The 20660-nt window shown below is 42.2% G+C and overlaps 1 protein-coding gene across 1 annotated transcript in view; it reads right to left on the bottom strand.

The window, feature by feature from the left end:
* UBN1 (ubinuclein 1) overlaps positions 1 to 20660 on the bottom strand; it is a 412348-nt gene that overhangs the window by 145889 nt on the left and 245799 nt on the right. The window contains exon 11 of the mRNA XM_053694221.1: positions 1583 to 1699. Within this exon, the coding sequence (XP_053550196.1) occupies positions 1583 to 1699 (117 nt within the window). The remainder of the gene's footprint in view (positions 1 to 1582; positions 1700 to 20660) is intronic.

Raw genomic sequence — 20660 nt, 5'->3', positions numbered from 1 at the left:
ATATTCTTTGATATGCTCACTAGCTGCTGATTGGTTGCTGCACATAGAAGCCTCGTGTGATTGGCTCACCATGTGCATTGCTTTTTCTTCAACTAAGGATATTTAAAAAATGAAGCAAAATAAATAATGGAAGTAAATTGTAATGTTGTTTAAATTGCTATTCTCTATCTGAATCATGAAAGAAAGATTTTGGGTTTAGTGGCCCTTTAAGTAACTTTTTAGATATTATGATATTAAATAAATTGATTTATTTATACTTGGATAAGACCTCCACATATTAGCGCTTCTAACACATCTCCCATATCCCTCCTACAAATATAAATATATATATATATATATATATATATATATATATATATATATATATATATATATATATATATATATATATATACATATATATATATATACACACACACACACACACACACACACACACATGTAAATATAGGTTTCAAGATAAAAAATACAAAATTACTAATAATAAAAAGAGTAATGGCATATGATCCCCTTAATTAGATACAAGATAATCACAGCGGTAAAAGCTATATTAATAGAACTGTTGGTTATGCAAAGCTGGGGAATTGGTAATAAAAGGATTATCTATCTTTTTAAACAATAAAAAAAATCTGAAGTAGACTGTCCCATTAAATGAGCCAACTATATAAAGTTAAAGGGATGCAAAATTAAATTTTCATAATTCAGCCTCTCTAGCCTCACCAGTCCTTATGTTAATAAATAAAGAGCTGGGGGGGAGCTGGGGGGGGGGGGGGAGAAATAGCGCACTTGAGCTACAGTTTGCGCACCACTCGTAATCTAGGCAAGTACGTTTTTTTTATATTCATTTTTAGCCATAAGAAAGAAAGTCAGATGCCCAAACATCTTGCAAATTCATTTTAGTTCTTGAGGGGTTTTTTTTTCTTGAAACTCATAGCAATATTTCCATATTTAATCAATCTTAAAGTGATGGTAAAGTCATCTGTTGTGCAGTACATAATCCTTTTTCTTTTACTTTAACTAGAACATCGATGTGCTTATATAAATAAAAAACAATTTATTCACGCTGTAATGATGATTTTATTTCCCTTCCGTATTGTTTTTTTAAACAGCCTCTCTATAATTTTTTCACCGGTGCAGCTTTGATTGACAACGCTTTTAGCCAATCATCAGCTCACCATGCGCCCTATGTAAAATATGAACCGCACGCTCCCGACATCTACACTAACTCTTTGCTACTTACTGCGCATGCGCACTTCTTACTCTAACTGCGCATTGCTATCTGAGAATACTCAGTTCCTGGTTTTAGCCGATGTAAGTAAACAGTAAATCATTCCTTTCGTAATGATTCACTGTTTGCTTTCATTTCTCTCATCAGCCAGATATTTTTCGATGTCTATATGTTTCAATGTTTGCTTTAATTTCTACCATCAATAATTTCTCTCTTCATATATAAAATATTTGTAAGTATTTACGTTAATATAACCATGTTGGTTGTGCAAAGCTGGGGAATGGGTAGTAAAGTCATTATCTATCTTTTTAAACAACAAGAATTTTTGCGTTGACTGTCCCTTTAAATCGTCACCTGATTTCTTCATTCCACTTAAACTTCTTTCTGGGTCCTGCTGACTTTCTTCCACCTTTCTCCTCTTCCTCCTCATCTTCTGACCCCAACTTCTGCTCCTTCTCTTCTTCCAGCATTCTTGATAAAAATGGAGGGAAATAGAGAGAAATAGCATCAAACATTAATATCCAGAAATCTCTGTATCCACATGCATCCAATCTCAGCATCTGGGTCCTCTCTGGAATGGAGATTCTCTCTGAGTCTATGTCACATATTCCTAAATGGTTAACTTAAAGTGTTACTTTATTCTAAGGGCTAGATTTATTAAAGCTGAGGCGTACAGGGGCGCGTATACGCGCCCCTGTACGCCTCAGCTCGCCTGTGGCGGGGCGAAAATACCCGCAGGTATTCGGCATTGCACACAAGCGCAATTTTGCGCTCGCGTGCAATCCCGCCCCCTGCCCGCGCACAGCCAATCACGCACGGGCAGGAGCTATCAATCTCCTCGGTCTGACTAGATTGAGATTGAATTTCGCCACATTAGAGGTGGCGAAGAGGCTAGGGAAGCAGCGGTCTGGTGACCGCTGCTTGATAAATGACGGCGAGCAAGTTCTTGTGAGAACTTGCAGCCGTAGGGCGTTAAAAAAATCTAGCCCTAAACAGAACTTGATGCCAGAGATTATAAATTGTATTTAGTGGACAAGAGAAACAAAGGAGCCAAAATAAAGACAGGCAAATAATTAAAGGGACACTGAAGCCAAATGTTTTCTATTGTGATTCAGATAGCGCATGCAATTTTAAGCAGCTTTCTAATTTACTCCTATTATCAAATTATTTTCATTCTCTTGGTATCTTTATTTGAAATGCAAGAATGTAAGTTTAGATGCCGGCCCATTTTTGGTGAACATACTGTGTTGTTCTTGCTGATTGGTGGATAAATTCACCTACCAATAAACAAGTGCTTCTGAACCAAAAAAATAGCTTAGATGCCTTCTTTTTCAAATAAAGAAAGCAAGAGAACGAAGAAAAATTGATAATAGGAGTAAATTAGAAAGTTGTTTAAAATTGCATGCTCTATCTGAATCACGAAAGAAAAAAACTTAGGTTCAGTGTCCCTTTAAACATAGTCTTGAGGAAAACACAGAAAAGCTACAGCAGGAAGTAGTAAACACCACAAAAAAAACCCGTAGCCACACCCTCTTTACCATTGTATGTAACCCGTCTAACTCTCTACCAGATCCTGTGATACACCCCAATGATCCAGATACCCTTATGAGGTCACTGTCCTTAAGGAGCACCCCAGGGGCAATTCTAACAAGGAATCCAAATACTTGTTAGTTCTATATTCCAGTCCCAGATACAGTTATTTATAGGACACCCAACATAAATATGGTATATATATCGTCTCTGGGGAAGTATGAAAGACAATTTTCATAGGAAAATAGGAGTAATGGGCCAAAATAATAAATTATTGTACACTGCATAATCTTTTACAATTCTTGATTTTATGGAGAAATAGTTTTTATGTTTATTGAGCCTTTAAAGTAACACTAAAGTCAAAATGAAACGGTCAGGATTCAGATATAACAGACTATTTTAAACAACTTTCCAATTCACTTTCATTATGAAAAATGTGCACTTTTTTTTATATGCACACTTTCTGATACATCAGCTCCTACTGAGCATGTGCAAGAATTCACAGAATATACCTGCATACATTTTGGCTGATCGCTGTCACATGATGCAGAGGGAAGGAAAATGAAAACAGAATTTATGTTTACCTGATAAATTACTTTCTCCAACGGTGTGTCCGGTCCACGGCGTCATCCTTACTTGTGGGAAATATCTCTTCCCCAACAGGAAATGGCAAAGAGTCCCAGCAAAGCTGGCCATATAGTCCCTCCTAGGCTCCGCCCACCCCAGTCATTCGACCGACGGACAGGAGGAAAAATATAGGAGAAACCATATGGTACCGTGGTGACTGTAGTTAGAGAAAATAATTCATCATACCTGACCGTGGACCGGACACACCGTTGGAGAAAGTAATTTATCAGGTAAGCATAAATTCTGTTGTTTTCTCCAACATTGGTGTGTCCGGTCCACGGCGTCATCCTTACTTGTGGGAACCAATACCAAAGCTTTAGGACACGGATGAAGGGAGGGAGCAAATCAGGTTACCTAAACGGAAGGCACCACGGCTTGCAAAACCTCTCTCCCAAAAATAGCCTCCGAAGAAGCAAAAGTATCAAATTTGTAAAATTTGGCAAAAGTGTGCAGTGAAGACCAAGTCGCTGCCCTACATATCTGATCAACAGAAGCCTCGTTCTTGAAGGCCCATGTGGAAGCCACAGCCCTAGTGGAGTGAGCTGTGATTCTTTCAGGAGGCTGCCGTCCGGCAGTCTCGTAAGCCAATCGGATGATGCTTTTAAACCAAAAGGAAAGAGAGGTAGAAGTCGCTTTTTGACCTCTCCTTTTACCAGAATAGACGACAAACAGAGAAGATGTTTGTCTGAACTCTTTTGTAGCTTCTAAATAGAATTTTAGAGCACGGACTACGTCCAAATTGTGTAACAAACGTTCCTTCTTTGAAACTGGATTCGGACACAAAGAAGGTACAACTATCTCCTGGTTAATATTTTTGTTAGAAACAACCTTTGGAAGAAAACCAGGCTTAGTACGCAAAACCACCTTATCTGCATGGAACACCAGATAGGGCGGAGAACACTGCAGAGCAGATAACTCTGAAACTCTTCTAGCAGAAGAAATAGCAACCAAAAACAAAACTTTCCAAGATAACAACTTAATATCTATGGAATGTAGAGGTTCAAACGGAACCCCTTGAAGAACTGAAAGGACTAGATTTAAACTCCAGGGAGGAGTCAAAGGTCTGTAAACAGGCTTGATCCTATAGCTGCCAGTCGTTTGTGTAGTAAGACAGATAAAGCAGAAATCTGTCCCTTTAGAGAACTCGCAGATAATCCTTTATCCAAACCTTCTTGCAGAAAGGAAAGAATCTTAGGAATTTTTATCTTATTCCATGGGAATCCCTTGGATTCACACCAGCAGATATATCTTTTCCATATTTTATGGTAAATCTTTCTAGTTACCGGTTTTCTGGCCTGAACCAGAGTATCTATCACAGAATCTGAAAACCCACGCTTTGATAGAATCAAGCGTTCAATCTCCAAGCCGTCAGCTGGAGGGAGACCAGATTTGGATGTTCGAATGGACCCTGAACAAGAAGGTCCTGTCTCAAAGGTAGCTTCCATGGTGGAACCGATGACATTCACCAGGTCTGCATACCAAGTCCTGCGTGGCCACGCAGGAGCTATCAAGATCACCGAGGCCCTCTCCTGTTTGATCCTGGCTACCAGCCTGGGAATGAGAGGGAACGGTGGAAACACATAAGCTAGGTTGAAGGACCAAGGCGCTACTAGTGCATCTACTAGAGTCGCCTTGGGATCCCTGGATCTGGACCCGTAGCAAGGAACCTTGAAGTTCTGACGAGACGCCATCAGATCCATGTCTGGAATGCCCCATAATTGAGTCAACTGGGCAAAAATCTCCGGGTGGAGTTCCCACTCCCCCGGATGGAATGTCTGACGACTCAGATAATCCGCTTCCCAGTTTTCCACACCTGGGATGTGGATCGCAGATAGATGGCAGGAGTGATTCTCCGCCCATTGTATTATTTTGGTCACTTCTTTCATCGCCAGGGAACTCCTTGTTCCCCCTGATGATTGATATACGCAACAGTCGTCCTGTTGTCTGATTGGAATCTTATGAATCTGGCCTTTGCAAGCTGAGGCCAAGCCCTGAGAGCATTGAATATCGCTCTTAGTTCCAGAATGTTTATCGGGAGAAGAGACTCTTCCCGAGACCATAGTCCCTGAGCTTTCAGAGATTCCCAGACCGCACCCCAGCCCACTAGACTGGCGTCGGTCGTGACAATGACCCACTCTGGTCTGCGGAAGCTCATTCCCTGGGATAGGTGGTCCAGGGATATCCACCAACGGAGTGAATCTCTGGTCTTCTGATCTACTTGAATCACTGGAGACAAGTCTGTATAGTCCCCATTCCACTGTTTCAGCATGCACAGTTGTAATGGTCTTAGATGAATTCGCGCAAAAGGAACTATGTCCATTGCTGCAACCATCAACCCTACTACTTCCATGCACTGAGCTATGGAAGGACGTGGAACAGAATGAAGAACTTGACAAGCGCTTAGAAGTTTTGACTTTCTGACATCTGTCAGAAAAATCCTCATTTCTAAGGAATCTATTATTGTTCCCAAGAAGGGAACTCTTGTTGACGGAGACAGAGAACTTTTTTCTATGTTCACCTTCCATCCGTGAGATCTGAGAAAGGCCAGAACGATGTCTGTATGAGCCTTTGCTTTTGAAAGGGACGACGCTTGTATTAGAATGTTGTCCAAGTATGGTACTACTGCAATGCCCCTCGGTCTTAGAACCGCTAGAAGGGACCCGAGTACCTTTGTGAAAATCCTTGGAGCAGTGGCTAATCCGAATGGGAGGGCCACAAACTGGTAATGTTTGTCCAGAAAGGCGAACCTTAGGAACTGATGATGTTCTTTGTGGATAGGAATATGTAGGTACGCATCCTTTAGATCCACGGTAGTCATAAATTGACCTCCCTGGATAGTGGGTAGAATCGTTCGAATGGTTTCCATTTTGAACGATGGTACCCTGAGAAATTTGTTTAGGATCTTTAAATCCAGAATTGGTCTAAAGGTTCCCTCTTTTTTGGGAACTACGAACAGATTTGAGTAAAATCCCATTCCTTGTTCCGTCATTGGAACTGGGTGCATCACTCCCATCTTTAACAGGTCTTCTACACAATGTAAGAACGCCTGTCTCTTTATTTGGTTTGAGGATAAGTGAGACATGTGGAACCTTCCCCTTGGGGGTAGTTCCTTGAATTCCAGAAGATAACCCTGAGAAACTATTTCTAGCGTCCAGGGATCCTGAACATCTCTTGCCCAAGCCTGAGCAAAGAGAGAGAGTCTGCCCCCCACTAGATCCGGTCCCGGATCGGGGGCTACTCCTTCATGCTGTTTTGTTAGCGGTAGCAGGCTTCTTGGTCTGCTTACCCTTGTTCTAGCCTTGCATCAGTTTCCAGGCTGGTTTGGACTGTGAGGCATTACCCTCTTGCTTAGAGGATGAAGAATTAGAGGCCGGTCCGTTCCTGAAATTACGAAAGGAACGAAAATTAGACTTATTCTTGGCCTTGAAAGACCTATCTTGTGGGAGGGCGTGGCCCTTTCCCCCAGTGATGTCTGAGATAATCTCTTTCAATTCTGGTCCAAAGAGAGTTTTACCCTTGAAGGGGATGTTAAGCAATTTTGTCTTGGATGATACATCCGCTTACCAAGACTTTAGCCAAAGCGCTCTGCGCGCCACAATTGCAAACCCTGAATTTTTCGCCGCTAATCTAGCTAATTGCAAAGCGGCATCTAAAATAAAAGAGTTAGCCAATTTAAGTGCGTGAACTCTGTCCATAACCTCCTCATATGGAGTCTCTCTACTGAGCGACTTTTCTAGTTCCTCGAACCAGAACCACGCTGCTGTAGTGACAGGAACAATGCACGAAATGGGTTGTAGAAGGTAACCTTGCTGTACAAAAATCTTTAAGCAAACCTTCCAATTTTTTATCCATAGGATCTTTGAAAGCACAACTATCCTCAATAGGAATAGTAGTGCGCTTGTTTAGAGTAGAAACTGCCCCCTCGACCTTAGGGACTGTCTGCCATCAGTCCTTTCTGGGGTCGACCATAGGAAATAATTTCTTAAATATAGGAGGGGGAACAAAAAGTATGCCGGGCTTCTCCCACTCCTTATTCACTATGTCCGCCACCCGCTTGGGTATAGGAAAAGCGTCGGGGTGCACCGGAACCTCTAGTTACTTGTCCATCTTGCATAATTTTTCTGGAATGACCAAGTTGTCACAATCATCCAGAGTAGATAACACCTCCTTAAGCAGTGCGCGGAGATGTTCTAATTTAAATTTAAATGTCACAACATCAGGTTCAGCCTGTTGAGAAATTTTTCCTGAATCAGAAATTTCCCCATCTGACAAAACCTCCCTCATGGCCCCTTCAGATTGGTGTGAGGGTATGACAGAACAATTATCATCAGCTCCCTCCTGCTCTTCTGTGTTTAAAACAGAGCAATCGCGCTTTCTCTGATATGCAGGCATTTTGGATAAAATATTTGCTATGGAGTTATCCATTACAGCCGTCAATTGTTGCATGGTAATAAGCATTGGCGCGCTAGAAGTACTAGGGGCCTCCTGCGTGGGCAAAACTGGTGTAGACACAGAAGGAGATGATGTAGAACCATGTCTACTCCCTTCATCTGAGGAATCATCTTGGGCAATTTCATTATCTGTGGCAGTACTGTCCTTACTTTGTTTGGACGCTATGGCACAATTATCACACAATTTTGAAGGGGGAGACACATTGGCTTTCATACATATAGAACATAGCTTATCTGAAGGCACAGACATGTTAAACAGGCTTAAACTTGTCAATAAAGCACAAAAACCGTTTTAAAACAAAACCGTTACTGTCTCTTTAAATTTTAAACAGAGCACACTTTATTACTGAATATGTGAAAAAATATGAAGGAATTGTTCAAAATTTACCAAAATTTCACCACAGTGTCTTAAAGCATTAAAAGTATTGCACACCAATTTTCAGAGCTTTAACCTTTAAAATAATTTAACCCCTATACAGTCCCAGCTACAGCCTTTGCTGTGACTTTACCAAGCCCAGAGGGGAATACGATACCAAATGACGCCTTCTAGGAACTTTTCCAACTACTTTCGGGTCCTCACACATGCATCTGCATGTCTTGCTCTCAAAAACAACTGTGCAGTAATGGCGCGAAAATGAGGCTCAGCCTACAACTGGGAAGGCCCTTCCTGACTGGAAAAGGTGTCTAACATAGTGCCTGACGTTAAAAAACGTTCCCCAAGTTTATAAGTGTGAATTATCAGCATAAACATGTATAAAATGTCCAAATAAAGCAATCGATTTAGCCCATAAAAGTGTCAACCAGTTTTATAGCCCATATTAAGCCCTTTATTCTGTTTGCGACTAAGAAAATGGCTTACCGGTCCCCATGAGGGGAAATGACAGCCTTCCAGCATTGCATAGTCTTGTTAGAAATATGGCTAGTCATACCTTAAGCAGAAAAGTCTGCTAACTGTTTCCCCCAACTGAAGTTACTTCATCTCAACAGTCCTATGTGGAAACAGCAATCGATTTTAGTTACTGTCTGCTAAAATCATCTTCCTCTCACAAACAGAAATCTTCATCTTTTTCTGTTTCAGAGTAAATAGTACATACCAGCACTATTTTAAAATAAACTCTTGATAGTAGAATAAAAAAACTACAACTAAACACCACATACTCTTAACCATCTCCGTGGAGATGTTGCCTGTGCAACTGCAAAGAGAATGACTGGAGTGGGCGGAGCCTAGGAGGGACTATATGGCCAGCTTTGCTGGGACTCTTTGCCATTTCCTGTTGGGGAAGAGATATTTCCCACAAGTAAGGATGACGCCGTGGACCGGACACACCAATGTTGGAGAAACTAAGATTTAAATGTCAGAACAAAATCTACTACTGATTTGAAATTCAGAATTTTTCATTGCTTTTGCATTGTCTCTTTATTATGCAATTCTACTATATTTGTCCTTTAAAGAACCATCCTATACAGCAGAATTGCATAATAAGCAAGTGCATAATAAAAAGACAATTCATTAGCAATTACGCTGAATTTTAACAGAGCAGTGTATTTTATTTTTTTACAAATGTTAAAGTTGACTTCAATTTGCCAGCCCCCTGTATCATGTGAAAAACATCAGCCAAATATAGATTCATATATGTACACACTGAACTCCAATTTGAGATTGAAAGTTAATTGAAAAGTCTAAAACTGAATTTGAATTATGAAAGTTTAATTTTGGACTTTAGCGTCCCTTTATCTTTATATAGGGTGTGCCACTCTATTAGAATAAAATTGAATGTAAACTGATTTGAAAATACAAATAGCTCTGATATTTCAATTAAATTATCCTAACTAATATAGTTGGCTCATTTAAAGGGACAGTCTACTCCAGAATTATTATTGTTTAAAAAGACAGCTATTCCCTTTATTACCCCATTCCCCAGTTTTGCACAGCCAGCATGGTTATATTAATATACTTTTTACCTCTGTGATTACCTTGCAACTAAGCCTCTGCAGACTGCCCCATTATTTTAGTTTTTGTTTTTTATAGACTTGCATTTTAGCCCATCAGTGCTGACTCATAAAAAACTCAACGGGAGTGAGCACAATGTTATGTATGTGGTACACATGAACTAGCACCGTGTAGCTGTGAAAACCTGTCAAAAGAAGCGGCCTTCAATGGCTTAGAAATTAGCATATGAGCCTTCCTAGGTTTAAAATTTGATGATAAAAGTAAATTGGAAAGTTGTTTAAAATTGCATGGCCTATCTGAATCATAAAAGTTTAATTCTGACCAGACTGTCCCTTTAACCCCTTAACGACCAACGACGTATGGGGTACGTCCTGCAAAAAAAAAATGCAGTCAACGACCAAGGACGTACACTGTACATCGGTCTTTGAAAGCGGTGGCAGCGATCCTGATCGCTTCCAGCCGCTTTCATGTTATTGCAGTGATGCCATTGATAACTTTTTAGCAGTCCGATGCAGAGAGAGCCACTGAGTCGTGATCGTTGGTGGGTGGGAGCTGATGCAGGGAGGCGGCCGGGCGGCCATCGGTGAAGGAGGGGAGCGGGATTACGTGCTGGGGCGCGCACATGTACAGGAGCGTGTGCGTGCAGGCGGGTGGAAACACAGTGGACAATATTGCTCAGTAGTGAGGTGGGAGAGAGGACTGGGGAGGGTGGGAGTTTTAAATTAAGATATCTGGGAGAGGGTAGGATGTTGAGGGGGGCAGCTACACTACAGAAAATATTCAATATTTTTTAAATAAAAAAAAAACATTTTATTTCAAACTGGGTCCTGGCAGACAGCTGCCAGTACCAAATATGGTGCACAGTAAGGCAGGGTGTGTGATGTGTCAGGTGGCAGGCTGATCTCTACACTAAAGCTAAAATTAACCCTGCACTTCACTGCTGGGCATAATACATGTGTGGTACGCAGTGGCATTTAGCGGCCTTCTAATTAGCAAAAAGCAATGCCAAAGCCATGTGTCTGCTATTCTATTTCTAAACAAAGGGGATCCCAGAGAAGCATTTACAACCATTTATGCCATAATTGCACAAGCTGTTTGTAAATGATTTCAGTGAGAAACCTAAAGTTTGTGAAAACATCTGTGAAAAAGTGAACAATTTTTTTTATTTGATCGCATTTGGCGGTGAAATGGTGGCATGAAATATACCAAAATGGGCCTAGATCAATACTTTGGGTTGTCTTCTAAAAAAAAATATATATACACATGTCAAGGGATACTCAGGGATTCCAAACAGATATCAGTGTCCCAATGTAACTAGTGTAACACACCCCAGCCAAAGGCTTAAATACCTCCCCCACTTCCCTCATCCCCCAGGAACAGTAGGAGAAATATCAGGGTATAAATGGTGCCAGAAGATAAATTAAATTTAGGTCCGCCCATCGGAGATAGGGGCGAGAGACGTGAACTCTCCTCCCCTCGATGGAAATAAAATGATCAGGTAAGCATAATTTTTGTTTTCCATCTAAAGGGGAGGAGAGTCCACGGCTTCATTCATTACAGTTGGGAACATATACCCAAGCTCTAGAGGACAAGGAATGAAACCGGGAGGGTAAAAGGCGGACCCTAATCTGAGGGCACCACAGCCGGCAAAACCTCTCTCCCAAAAACAGCTTCCGCAGAAGCAAAAATGTCAAACTTGTAAAACTTTGTAAAAAAGTGTGTAAGGAGGAACAGGTAGCCACCTTACAAATTTGCTCCATAGAGGCCTCATTCTTGAAGGCCCAAGACAAAGCCACAGCTCTAGTTGAATGAGCCGGGATCCTCTGAGGAAGCTTATGTCCCGCTGTCTCATAGGCCAAGCGAATCAAGCTCCTCAACCAAAAAGGACAAAGTAGTAGAAGAGGCCCTCTGCCCCTTGCGCTTCCCTAAATACACCACAAAAAGAGATGTAGACTGTCTGAAATCCTTCGTAGCCTGAAGATAGAACTTTAAGGCACGAACCACATCCAGGTTATGAAGTAACCTCTCCTTAGAAGAAGAAGGGTTAGGACACAAAGAATGAACAACTATTTCCTGATTGATGTTACGGTTAGACACCACATTGGGAAGAAATCCCAAACCAGTGTGAAGTACAGCCTTATCTCCGAGTGCCGATGCAATAGCCAACAGGAAGAGAACCTTCCATGACAGAATCTTAATGTCAGAATGCATAGGCTCAAAAGTTCTGCAATACCCTAAGGGCCAAGTTTATCCTCCATGGAGGAGCAGACTGCCTGATTCTAGACAGAGCCTGAACAAAAGATTGAATGTCAGGGAGCTCAGCGAGCCTCCTATGCAACAAGACGGATAATGCCGAAATCTGTCCCTTTAAGGAACTGGCGGCGAGACCCTACTCCAAACCTTCTTGGAGAAAGGACAGAATGCTGGATACCTTCACCTTGTGCCAAGGATATCCATGCTTCTCACACCAGGACAAGTCCTCCACACCTTATGGTAGATGTGACGAGTGACTGGCTTCCTTGCCTGAACTAGAGTATCAATCACACTTTCAGAAAAGCCTCTCTTGGCCAAGACTAGACGTTCAATCACCATGCAGTCAGCCTCAGAGAATCGAGATTCCGATGTTGAAAAGGGCACTGTTCCAACAGATCCCTGCGACAGGGTAACCTCCACGGCGGAGAGGATCACATCCCCACCAGATCCGCAAACTACGTCCTCCTCGGCCACAATGGAGCAATCAGCATGGCCGAAGCTTGCTCTGGTTTGATGCGTGCCACTACACAAGGTAGAAGTGGCAACGGTGGAAAAAAGTACGCTAGGCTGAACCCCCAAGGTACTGCTAAGGCATCTATCAGCTCTACCTGGTTATCCCTGGACCTCGACCCGTATCGGGATAGCTTGCAATTGAGTCTGGACACCATGAGATCTATCTCTGGCGTTCCCCATCTGAGACAAATCTCCCCAAAACACCTTGGGGTGAAGAGACCATTCCCACGGATGGAAGCAGCGCATATGAATAGACCGGTCCGGTCGCCAATGGCGAGTAAAAATTCCTGCGGGCAAGTAAAATTTACAGTTTACCAGCCCGGCTGGCGATCTCACCATTGGCAGCTTTGCACTATTTTTTGGGGGGCAAAATGTGTTCTTTTTTATTCATACTGCAGCCGCACTATTTCCCGCACTATTTTTGCAGCGCCTTAATACTACTACTAGCAATACTAGCGCAGCGCATTAATTCCATCTAGCTTGCTTGTCCGTTAGTGATGTCACATCAGGGCGTACAGTATTTTTAGGGAGCATAAGCACTTTTATTTGGGAGCATTGATACAAGCTTGTGTTCTGGATGATACATTGATGTCACAGCAAAGATCCTCGTTAACGGCAGACACTTTATGTTTTGTGGGGCACCTTGTTAGCGATGTTGCAGCTGATGCACAATTTTGTATGGACTACAATAGCAGCGGAAATAATGAAAGAAAGTGCTGCTCAGGTTTGCATTACTGTATATTTTTCTGACATACCGACCATGCTTCTGGAAGTTACCTTAGCAATGTCACAGCATACGCACTATTTTTTTGGGAGCAGAATACCGGTAGCAGACACTGCAGCTCAGGTACTGATAAATCCTGTTCCATTTCAAAGTGATGGCTATATGATGTGGCGCTATCTTAATAATGTCAGTGAACCATCAAAGAAGAAGAAGGTAGATGATGCAGAAAAGAGAGAAAGGGCCAGACAATATGAAGAGAGAGAGAGAGAGACAATTCAAAGACAGCTGGATGATTAATGATAAGGGGGAAAAGAGAGAGTGGCTTGTGTACAACAGCTCAAAACAGATTATGCTATGTAGTGTATGCCAGGCATTTTCAAACAAACGGAATGCATTTGTGGAAGGTACCAGCACAATGAAACTTGAAGGTATTCGATCACATGAGCTTTCATCAGGGCATCTGTGGAGTGTCCAGTGTGAGTCAAACCGAAAATTAAAGCAGACTGAAACACCTGCTGGACAGGCAATCGCTACCATGACAAAGGCACAGACAGAGAAACTAAAACTACTGTTTCGCAACGCTCATCTCCTTGCCATTAAATCGAGGCCTTTCTCTGACTCTCCAGATTTGTGCAAGTAAGTAAAGTGTATGTTTTTATTTGTTTGGCTTTTCCCTAACTGTGTGCTTGGTTTATATTACTTTTTTATATCCCAAATGCTAATTTTTATCTCTTGACAATTTTGTTTCTACAGACTTGACAAAATGAAGAGTTTGGATGTGGGAGATACCTATCTTAATGCCATATCAGCACGGTCATTTGTACACTTTATTGCACAGGAAGAAAGAAAACATACAAAAAGAAAATATGCAGCTGCCAAGTTTGTTGCAGTCTTGTGTGATGGTTCAGTTGATAGTGCAGTGGTGGGGGAAGAAATTATTTATGCTAGATTTGCAATAGAAGGCAAGGTACACACAAGATTTGTGGCTTTGCAGTCAGTTGAAAAGGCTGATGCTGAAACCATTTCTCAGGCAGTAAATGCAGCAGTTACACAACACCTTGACCAGTCGTGGAAGGAGAAACTAGTTGCAATAGGCACTGATGGAGCAGCAGTGATGCTGGGAAAAAATGGAGGAGTTGTGCAGAAGCTAAAAGGACAGAGAAAGCATGTTGTTGCAATTCACTGCATGAGTCACCGCTTGGAGCTAAGTGTCAGGGACACAGCAGCCAATAATGAGAGTCATCAGAAGTTAAAGGATCTACTTCTAGGGTTATATTTATTTTATCACAAGTCAGCACTCAACCGTGCAAATCTTAAGAACAGCTATGCTTCTTTGAAAATGAGCCCACTATTGCCTACACGAGCAGATGGGACACGATGGGTAGGCCACTTCTGGCGTGCACTTGACCATTTCCTCAAAGGTTACAAAGCAATAATACAACATCTTGATCAGGTATGTAGACCTCTGCCCCTTCCCTCTGCTATCTCTATCTCTCCAGCCTTCCCTTGCTTTCTCCCCATGTCTCTCAAGCCCCCTCTCTCCCTCCATTTCACCCTCCCCACTCCTGTTCCTCCCTATCTGTCCCTTTCCCCCTACCTCTTATTCCTTTTATCTCTCCTGTGCTGCTGTCATTCACTCTCTCTGCCTTTCTCTAGCTCTCCCTCCCTCTCTCTGTGTCTCAAAATCGAGAAACCAAATCCCAGAGAGAGAGAGAGAGAGAGAGAGAGAGAGAGAGAGAAAAAGAAAGAATAACAAATGAGAGATAAGCAGGGCAATTATGTATTGTATACTACTTTATTTCTAGGTCCATTCTCCTGATGCAAAAGGTGTGAGAGGAGAACAGCAAGCAAAGGCCAGATGCTTTTACAGAGCTGCTACAAGTCTGTCAATGGTCCAGTATGCTTGTTTCATGTATGATGTGCTTTTACAGCTATGCAACTTGTCCAACACTCTTCAGAACCGAAATGCAAGTGTTGCAGATGTCCACAACAGTTTGGAAGTGACCAAAAAAATACTGATCGCTCTGAAAGAGAGGTATGTACTTTTTTGTTTTGTTGTTTTGTTCTATAAGAGGTTTTGTTCTTATGTTCATATATGTTCCAGGCCTGTACCTGGGTCACTTCTTCATTCTATTCAGTATGATGAAGAAGGCACAGCAAGGTTTGAAGGAGTTGAGTTGAAAGGAAAGAATGATGCCTTCAAGAGTTCAAAAAAGAAGTTTCTGGAAGCAATACAGTCCAGCTTTGAAGATCGCTTTGAAGACATTGAAGAAAGTTCTTCAGGCAACATCGGTGACATCCTTCAAAACATGGCCTGACAAAGAAAACTCAGAAGGTATTTCTACATTTAAAATGTAATTAGAGATGTTCTCTAATCATGTAAAATATTATTAGGACATATTAAACAAAAATATATCAAAATGAATTACATATATTTTGTTTAATATGAAATATATTAATATTACATATATTTTGTTTAATATGTCCTAATTAGTATAGTTTATTTTAGTACTAGAGCAAAAAAAAAAGCATCAAACATGTTTGCAAGGAATTTCTTGTTTTCTTTCTTCCAGACTTTGGCAATGAAGACATTGTAACTCTGACCAGTCAGTTTCAACCAGTACTGGAGGCACAGGGTGTTAGTTGTAGGGAAATAGTGAATGAATGGACAGTTCTTAAGACTAGTTTGTATAACAAGAATGACTGGGAGAAGAAGCTGAAAACTGTCACCTGGCCTGAACTCAACAGAGAATTCGGAGATAAATGTGGCCATCTTCTGAGTTTGATGGACTTGATCCTAACCTTGCCAGTCAGCACATCAGAATGTGAAAGAGGCTTTTCCAAAATGAAGATGATCAAAAGTGACTGGCGCTCCTCCCTCATAACTTCAACATTGTCAGATTTAATGATTGTAAACCTTCATTCTGCACCAGTAGATCAATTTGATCCAAGTGATGCAGTAAGGCATTGGGCAACAGCAGGACCAAGAAAGAGAAATGTCACATACAAAAGGTCTACAAATGAAACATCAAATTTAGCAATTGCTGAGGTTGCAGAGGTTCCAATCCCTTTTGATCATCTTGAAAATGATGAGGAGCAAGCAGAAGAGTTTGAGGTGTCAAGACTTAATGAGGTTTATGATTGTGAGTTGAACTTCCCAGAGCACTCTGACTCAGATTGACATCTGTTAACAGTTTCAACAATGTTTCATGTGCAGCATAGATCAGTTACTTTCTGTATTGACTTCAATACAATGGCTGAGGCTCAGTTACTAATTTTATTTTCAAATTTGCTTAAAATATATCAATACTAGTTCACTAAAAGTCTAATTTTGCACTATTCGATAGTTCAATGATTGTATAATTGGACCAATGTCAGGAATGTATACAAAAATAAAGAATACAGGTTTGTGAGATTATAACAACAAGGTGTCTTTTGTCCTTTTTAATGTATAATGTACACATATGCAGAATGCGCACAGGCAAGTAAATTTTCCTGCAGGCTGGTAATTTTTTGCAGTTACTCGCCCGATGGGCGAGTTCAGTTTTTGGGTAATCATAGGCCCTGTGGAAGCATTGCCTGCTGAGAAAGTCCGCTTCCCAGATGTCCACATCTGGAATGTGAATCGCGAGCAGCTGTGGGACTCCGCCAACTCCAAGAACCGAGATACCGCCCTCACTGCTAGGGAGCTCCTCGTACCCCCCCTGATGGTTGATGTAAGCCACTGAGGTAATGTTGTCAGTCTGGAATCTGATGAAGCTGAATGAGGCCATGCCCTTCAGAGCATTGTAGATTGCTCAGGTTCCATAATATTTAATCGGAAGGAGAGACTCTTCCCGGGACCATTTTCCTTGTGCCATCCTGGCACTCCTAACAGCTCAATGAAAGAAATAAAGGATTGAAGCTCACCAATATGCCAAAAAGTAATTCACTTTATTGTAGAGACAGGCAGGGTATTTGGACCCTGCCTGTCTCTACAATAAAGTGAATTACTTTTTGGCATATTGGTGAGCTTCAATCCTTTATTTCTTTCATTGATACATGGGAGGTTGGTAGTTACTCCCTGAAGCTTATACCATTGGCGTGATTGCTGGAAAACACTGACTTTTCTTACTCCTAACAGCTTCCCATCCTGCCAGACTGGCGTCCGTGGTCACAATCTCCCAGGACGGTCTCAAGAAGGTTGCCCCCATGGACAGTTGCTCCAGACGGATGCACCAAGAGAGGGAGTTCCGAGTCAGAGCATCCATGGATATCTGCTGTGATAGATCTGAATGATCGCCATTCCACTGTCCCAACATGCACAATTTAAGAGGTCCGAGATGGAACCTGTTGAATGGGACGACGTCTATGTTTGAAACCATGAGTCCGATCACCGCCATACACTGAGCCACCGAGGGGCTTGAGGAGGACTGAAGGGCAAGACAGGTGGACGCAATCTTCCTGCGTCGATAGTCTGTGAGAAATATCTTCATGGACATAGTCTATTATCGTGCCCAGGAACTCCGTCCTGTTGCTGGAACCAGGGAACTCTTTCCCGAGTTGATCTTCCAACCGTGAGATTGGAGCAAAAGAAGAGCCGTAGAATGAGCAAAAGAGACTGAGCGATGGCGCCTGGATTAGGATGTCGTCCAGGTAAGGTGCCACAGCACCTTAGCGTTCAGGCAAATAATTTGCATATTGGCATCACAGATGAAAGAATTGGCGACCTTCAGTGCCTTAATCTTATCCTGTATCTCGTCGATGGACGTCTCCCCCTCGACCATTTCACACAGGGATTCACATCAATATGTCGCAGCTCCAGCAACAGCTGCTGCTGGCTGAAAAACAAACCGTGTGTGCTGAAACATCTTTCTTAACATGGTTTTCCAGCTTTTTATCCATGGGCTCTTTAAACGACAATCTATCCTCGAGGGGAATAGTTGTCTGCTTCGCGAGCGTAGAGATAGCACCATCCACCTTAGGGACGGTACCCCACAGCTCAAGCTGAGAGTCCGGAACGGGGAACAGTTTCTTTAAGGAAGAAAAAGCGGAAAAGGAAGAACCTAATCGCTCCCATTCATTCTTAATAATATAGCCATCTTAACAGGAACAGGGAAAGTCTGAGGTACTACCCTGTCCTTGTATAACTTATCTAGCTTAGGAATTGAAGGTTCCTCCAGAACCTCCAGAGTACCGAGCACCTGTCTCAGCAAAAAGCACAAATTCTCCATCCTAAACCTAAAATCAGGCTCCTCCACAGCCGGAGGTTTAGATGACACGGACCCCGACCCAGAAGGGGCCTCCACCAAAGAGTCGGAGTGGGTCTCGTCATCGTATAATGCCTCTGGGATTTCCATCGGCGTAGACAAAACCTTGGGCCAGGCCGTCATGGTACACCCTACGCTTGCGCTTAGCAGAATGTGGTAAGACATGGATCATTTTCGAAACTGCCAATTCCAGTTGGTCCGCAAAGTCTGACGGCCATCAAATCTCTCCCTAAGGAGTAACGGTTGGACCCCAGGGCGCTGCATGTGCAATTGGAGATGAATGCAGGGAATGCACCTCATGGGAAGAGGAACCCTCAGAGGTGGACGGCTCAGTAGTACTGGACATCCGTTTACATTTAGATGTCGTAACTTTATCAAGGCATGTGGAACATAAGGGAGAGAAGACAGGAGCGCAAGGGACTGATCTAAGCGTAGTAAAGTTAAAAATTAAACTTTAATAAATATAAATACAAAAACTCACTCACGCTTTTTACCCTCAAACATATGAGGTATGTAAAGGGCACAATTTTAAAGGACCAATGGTCTGGCTCACCACAAACCCCCTCGGTGTTGCCGACTCCTTTCAATCACCTTTCGTTAGGGCTGCAGCTGTCAGTCAAGCTGTGTGTGATTCCCAATTGTCCATGGTCGCTGTTACAAAAACCAGACCTGAATATCACAGCTCAAAGTCCAAACTGTCCCAGAATCTCTTTTGCAAAGAGTCAAACTGTCCCAGAGTCTCATTAGGCCACGCCCATATCGACACATGCTTGGAGCGATCAGACCCACAAACACTCTAGCCGGCTTGTGAGTATACTGTGTAAGTCTGATCTTTGGCGGACAAGTTTGTTATGTATGCTAAGGGCATACATAACAAACTTGTCCGCCAAAGATCAGACTTACACAGTATACTCACAAGCCGGCTAGAGTGTTTGTGGGTCTGATCGCTCCAAGCATGTGTCGACATGGGCGTGGCCTAATGCGTTTCATGGGGCTCCTCCCCACTTCGTCAAAGGCATGCCCACATACCTACAACCTGACTATTTATACGGAATTCATAGTATCTGAATATCATGATATAGGAACAATTACCTTTAATAAACAAGTGTGCTCGGAACCATCCTCTCTATTATTAGCAGATCCTGACACTGTATACCCTAATATTGTTGAGAGGCACCATATAGATACATATATTGCGTCTGCTTGTTTCTTATATATATATTATTCCTTACAAAAATATGGCCCGCTATCTAAATTGCTATACATTATATTTGGTTTAAATGACAAAATATATTTGTAAAAAACCTCAACCATCTTAAAATACCTAGAAAAATACCTAAAACGTTTATTTATACAATTAATGAACTCATTTAATAACGATTTATTATAAACACAGGAATGAGACTTTGTTAAAGAGGGAGAACCCTCTAACGCGTCAGAGTGCTCCACAGCTGGCACTTTTATTACGGACTAGCTTAACTTATAAATAGGCACCTTTATACCTCCAATGGCCGGGGCACTCACCACCTCCTAGGACCCGGACTACAGAAACCTTTTCGTCTCCTGCGCCGCTGATCAACAGAGGAAGAGAGATAGGCACACCCGGTCACATGGAATGCCTGGCAGGACTGCCCCTGCACTAAGGAGAAAACGCACCAAAAACGACCGCCCAATACTCCTGCCAGTAACCTGAAAGTTCTACACATTGCCAAACCCTCAACTCGCACCTAACGCAGCAATGAAACAAACATTATCATGTATAACTCCCCTGCTCAATAATCCCCTTTCCAGGAATATTAACCCTTGATTCTTTAAAGATTAAAGGTGTCAAACTGTGACCTTGTCTTCCGTGTTATCATTATGAATAAAAAAGGAAACGATCTTACCAGAATCTACGCCGTGGAACAGGAACACAGCCCTTCAAGTGTGACAGGTTAGTAGCCTCGCTCCTGACATGGACTTGAGTGAAGAAAGCAGGTAGCGAAACTCGTCAACGCTGATTGCTTGTGGAGCGGTTAATATGAGTCGGGATGGTTTTGCAGAAAGACTGTTTCTGCATCTCCAGACTCTAACTTTCGCCCAGGCTCTCACTGAGAAGCTGACAGGACTACTTAAAACTCCTGTCCCAATGCGA

This window comes from Bombina bombina, chromosome 11 (genome assembly GCF_027579735.1).
Source record: "Bombina bombina isolate aBomBom1 chromosome 11, aBomBom1.pri, whole genome shotgun sequence".
NCBI classification, from domain to species: domain Eukaryota; kingdom Metazoa; phylum Chordata; class Amphibia; order Anura; family Bombinatoridae; genus Bombina; species Bombina bombina.
Note: the sequence above shows the minus strand (reverse complement) of the source record. Positions and strands in the feature narration are given on the sequence as shown.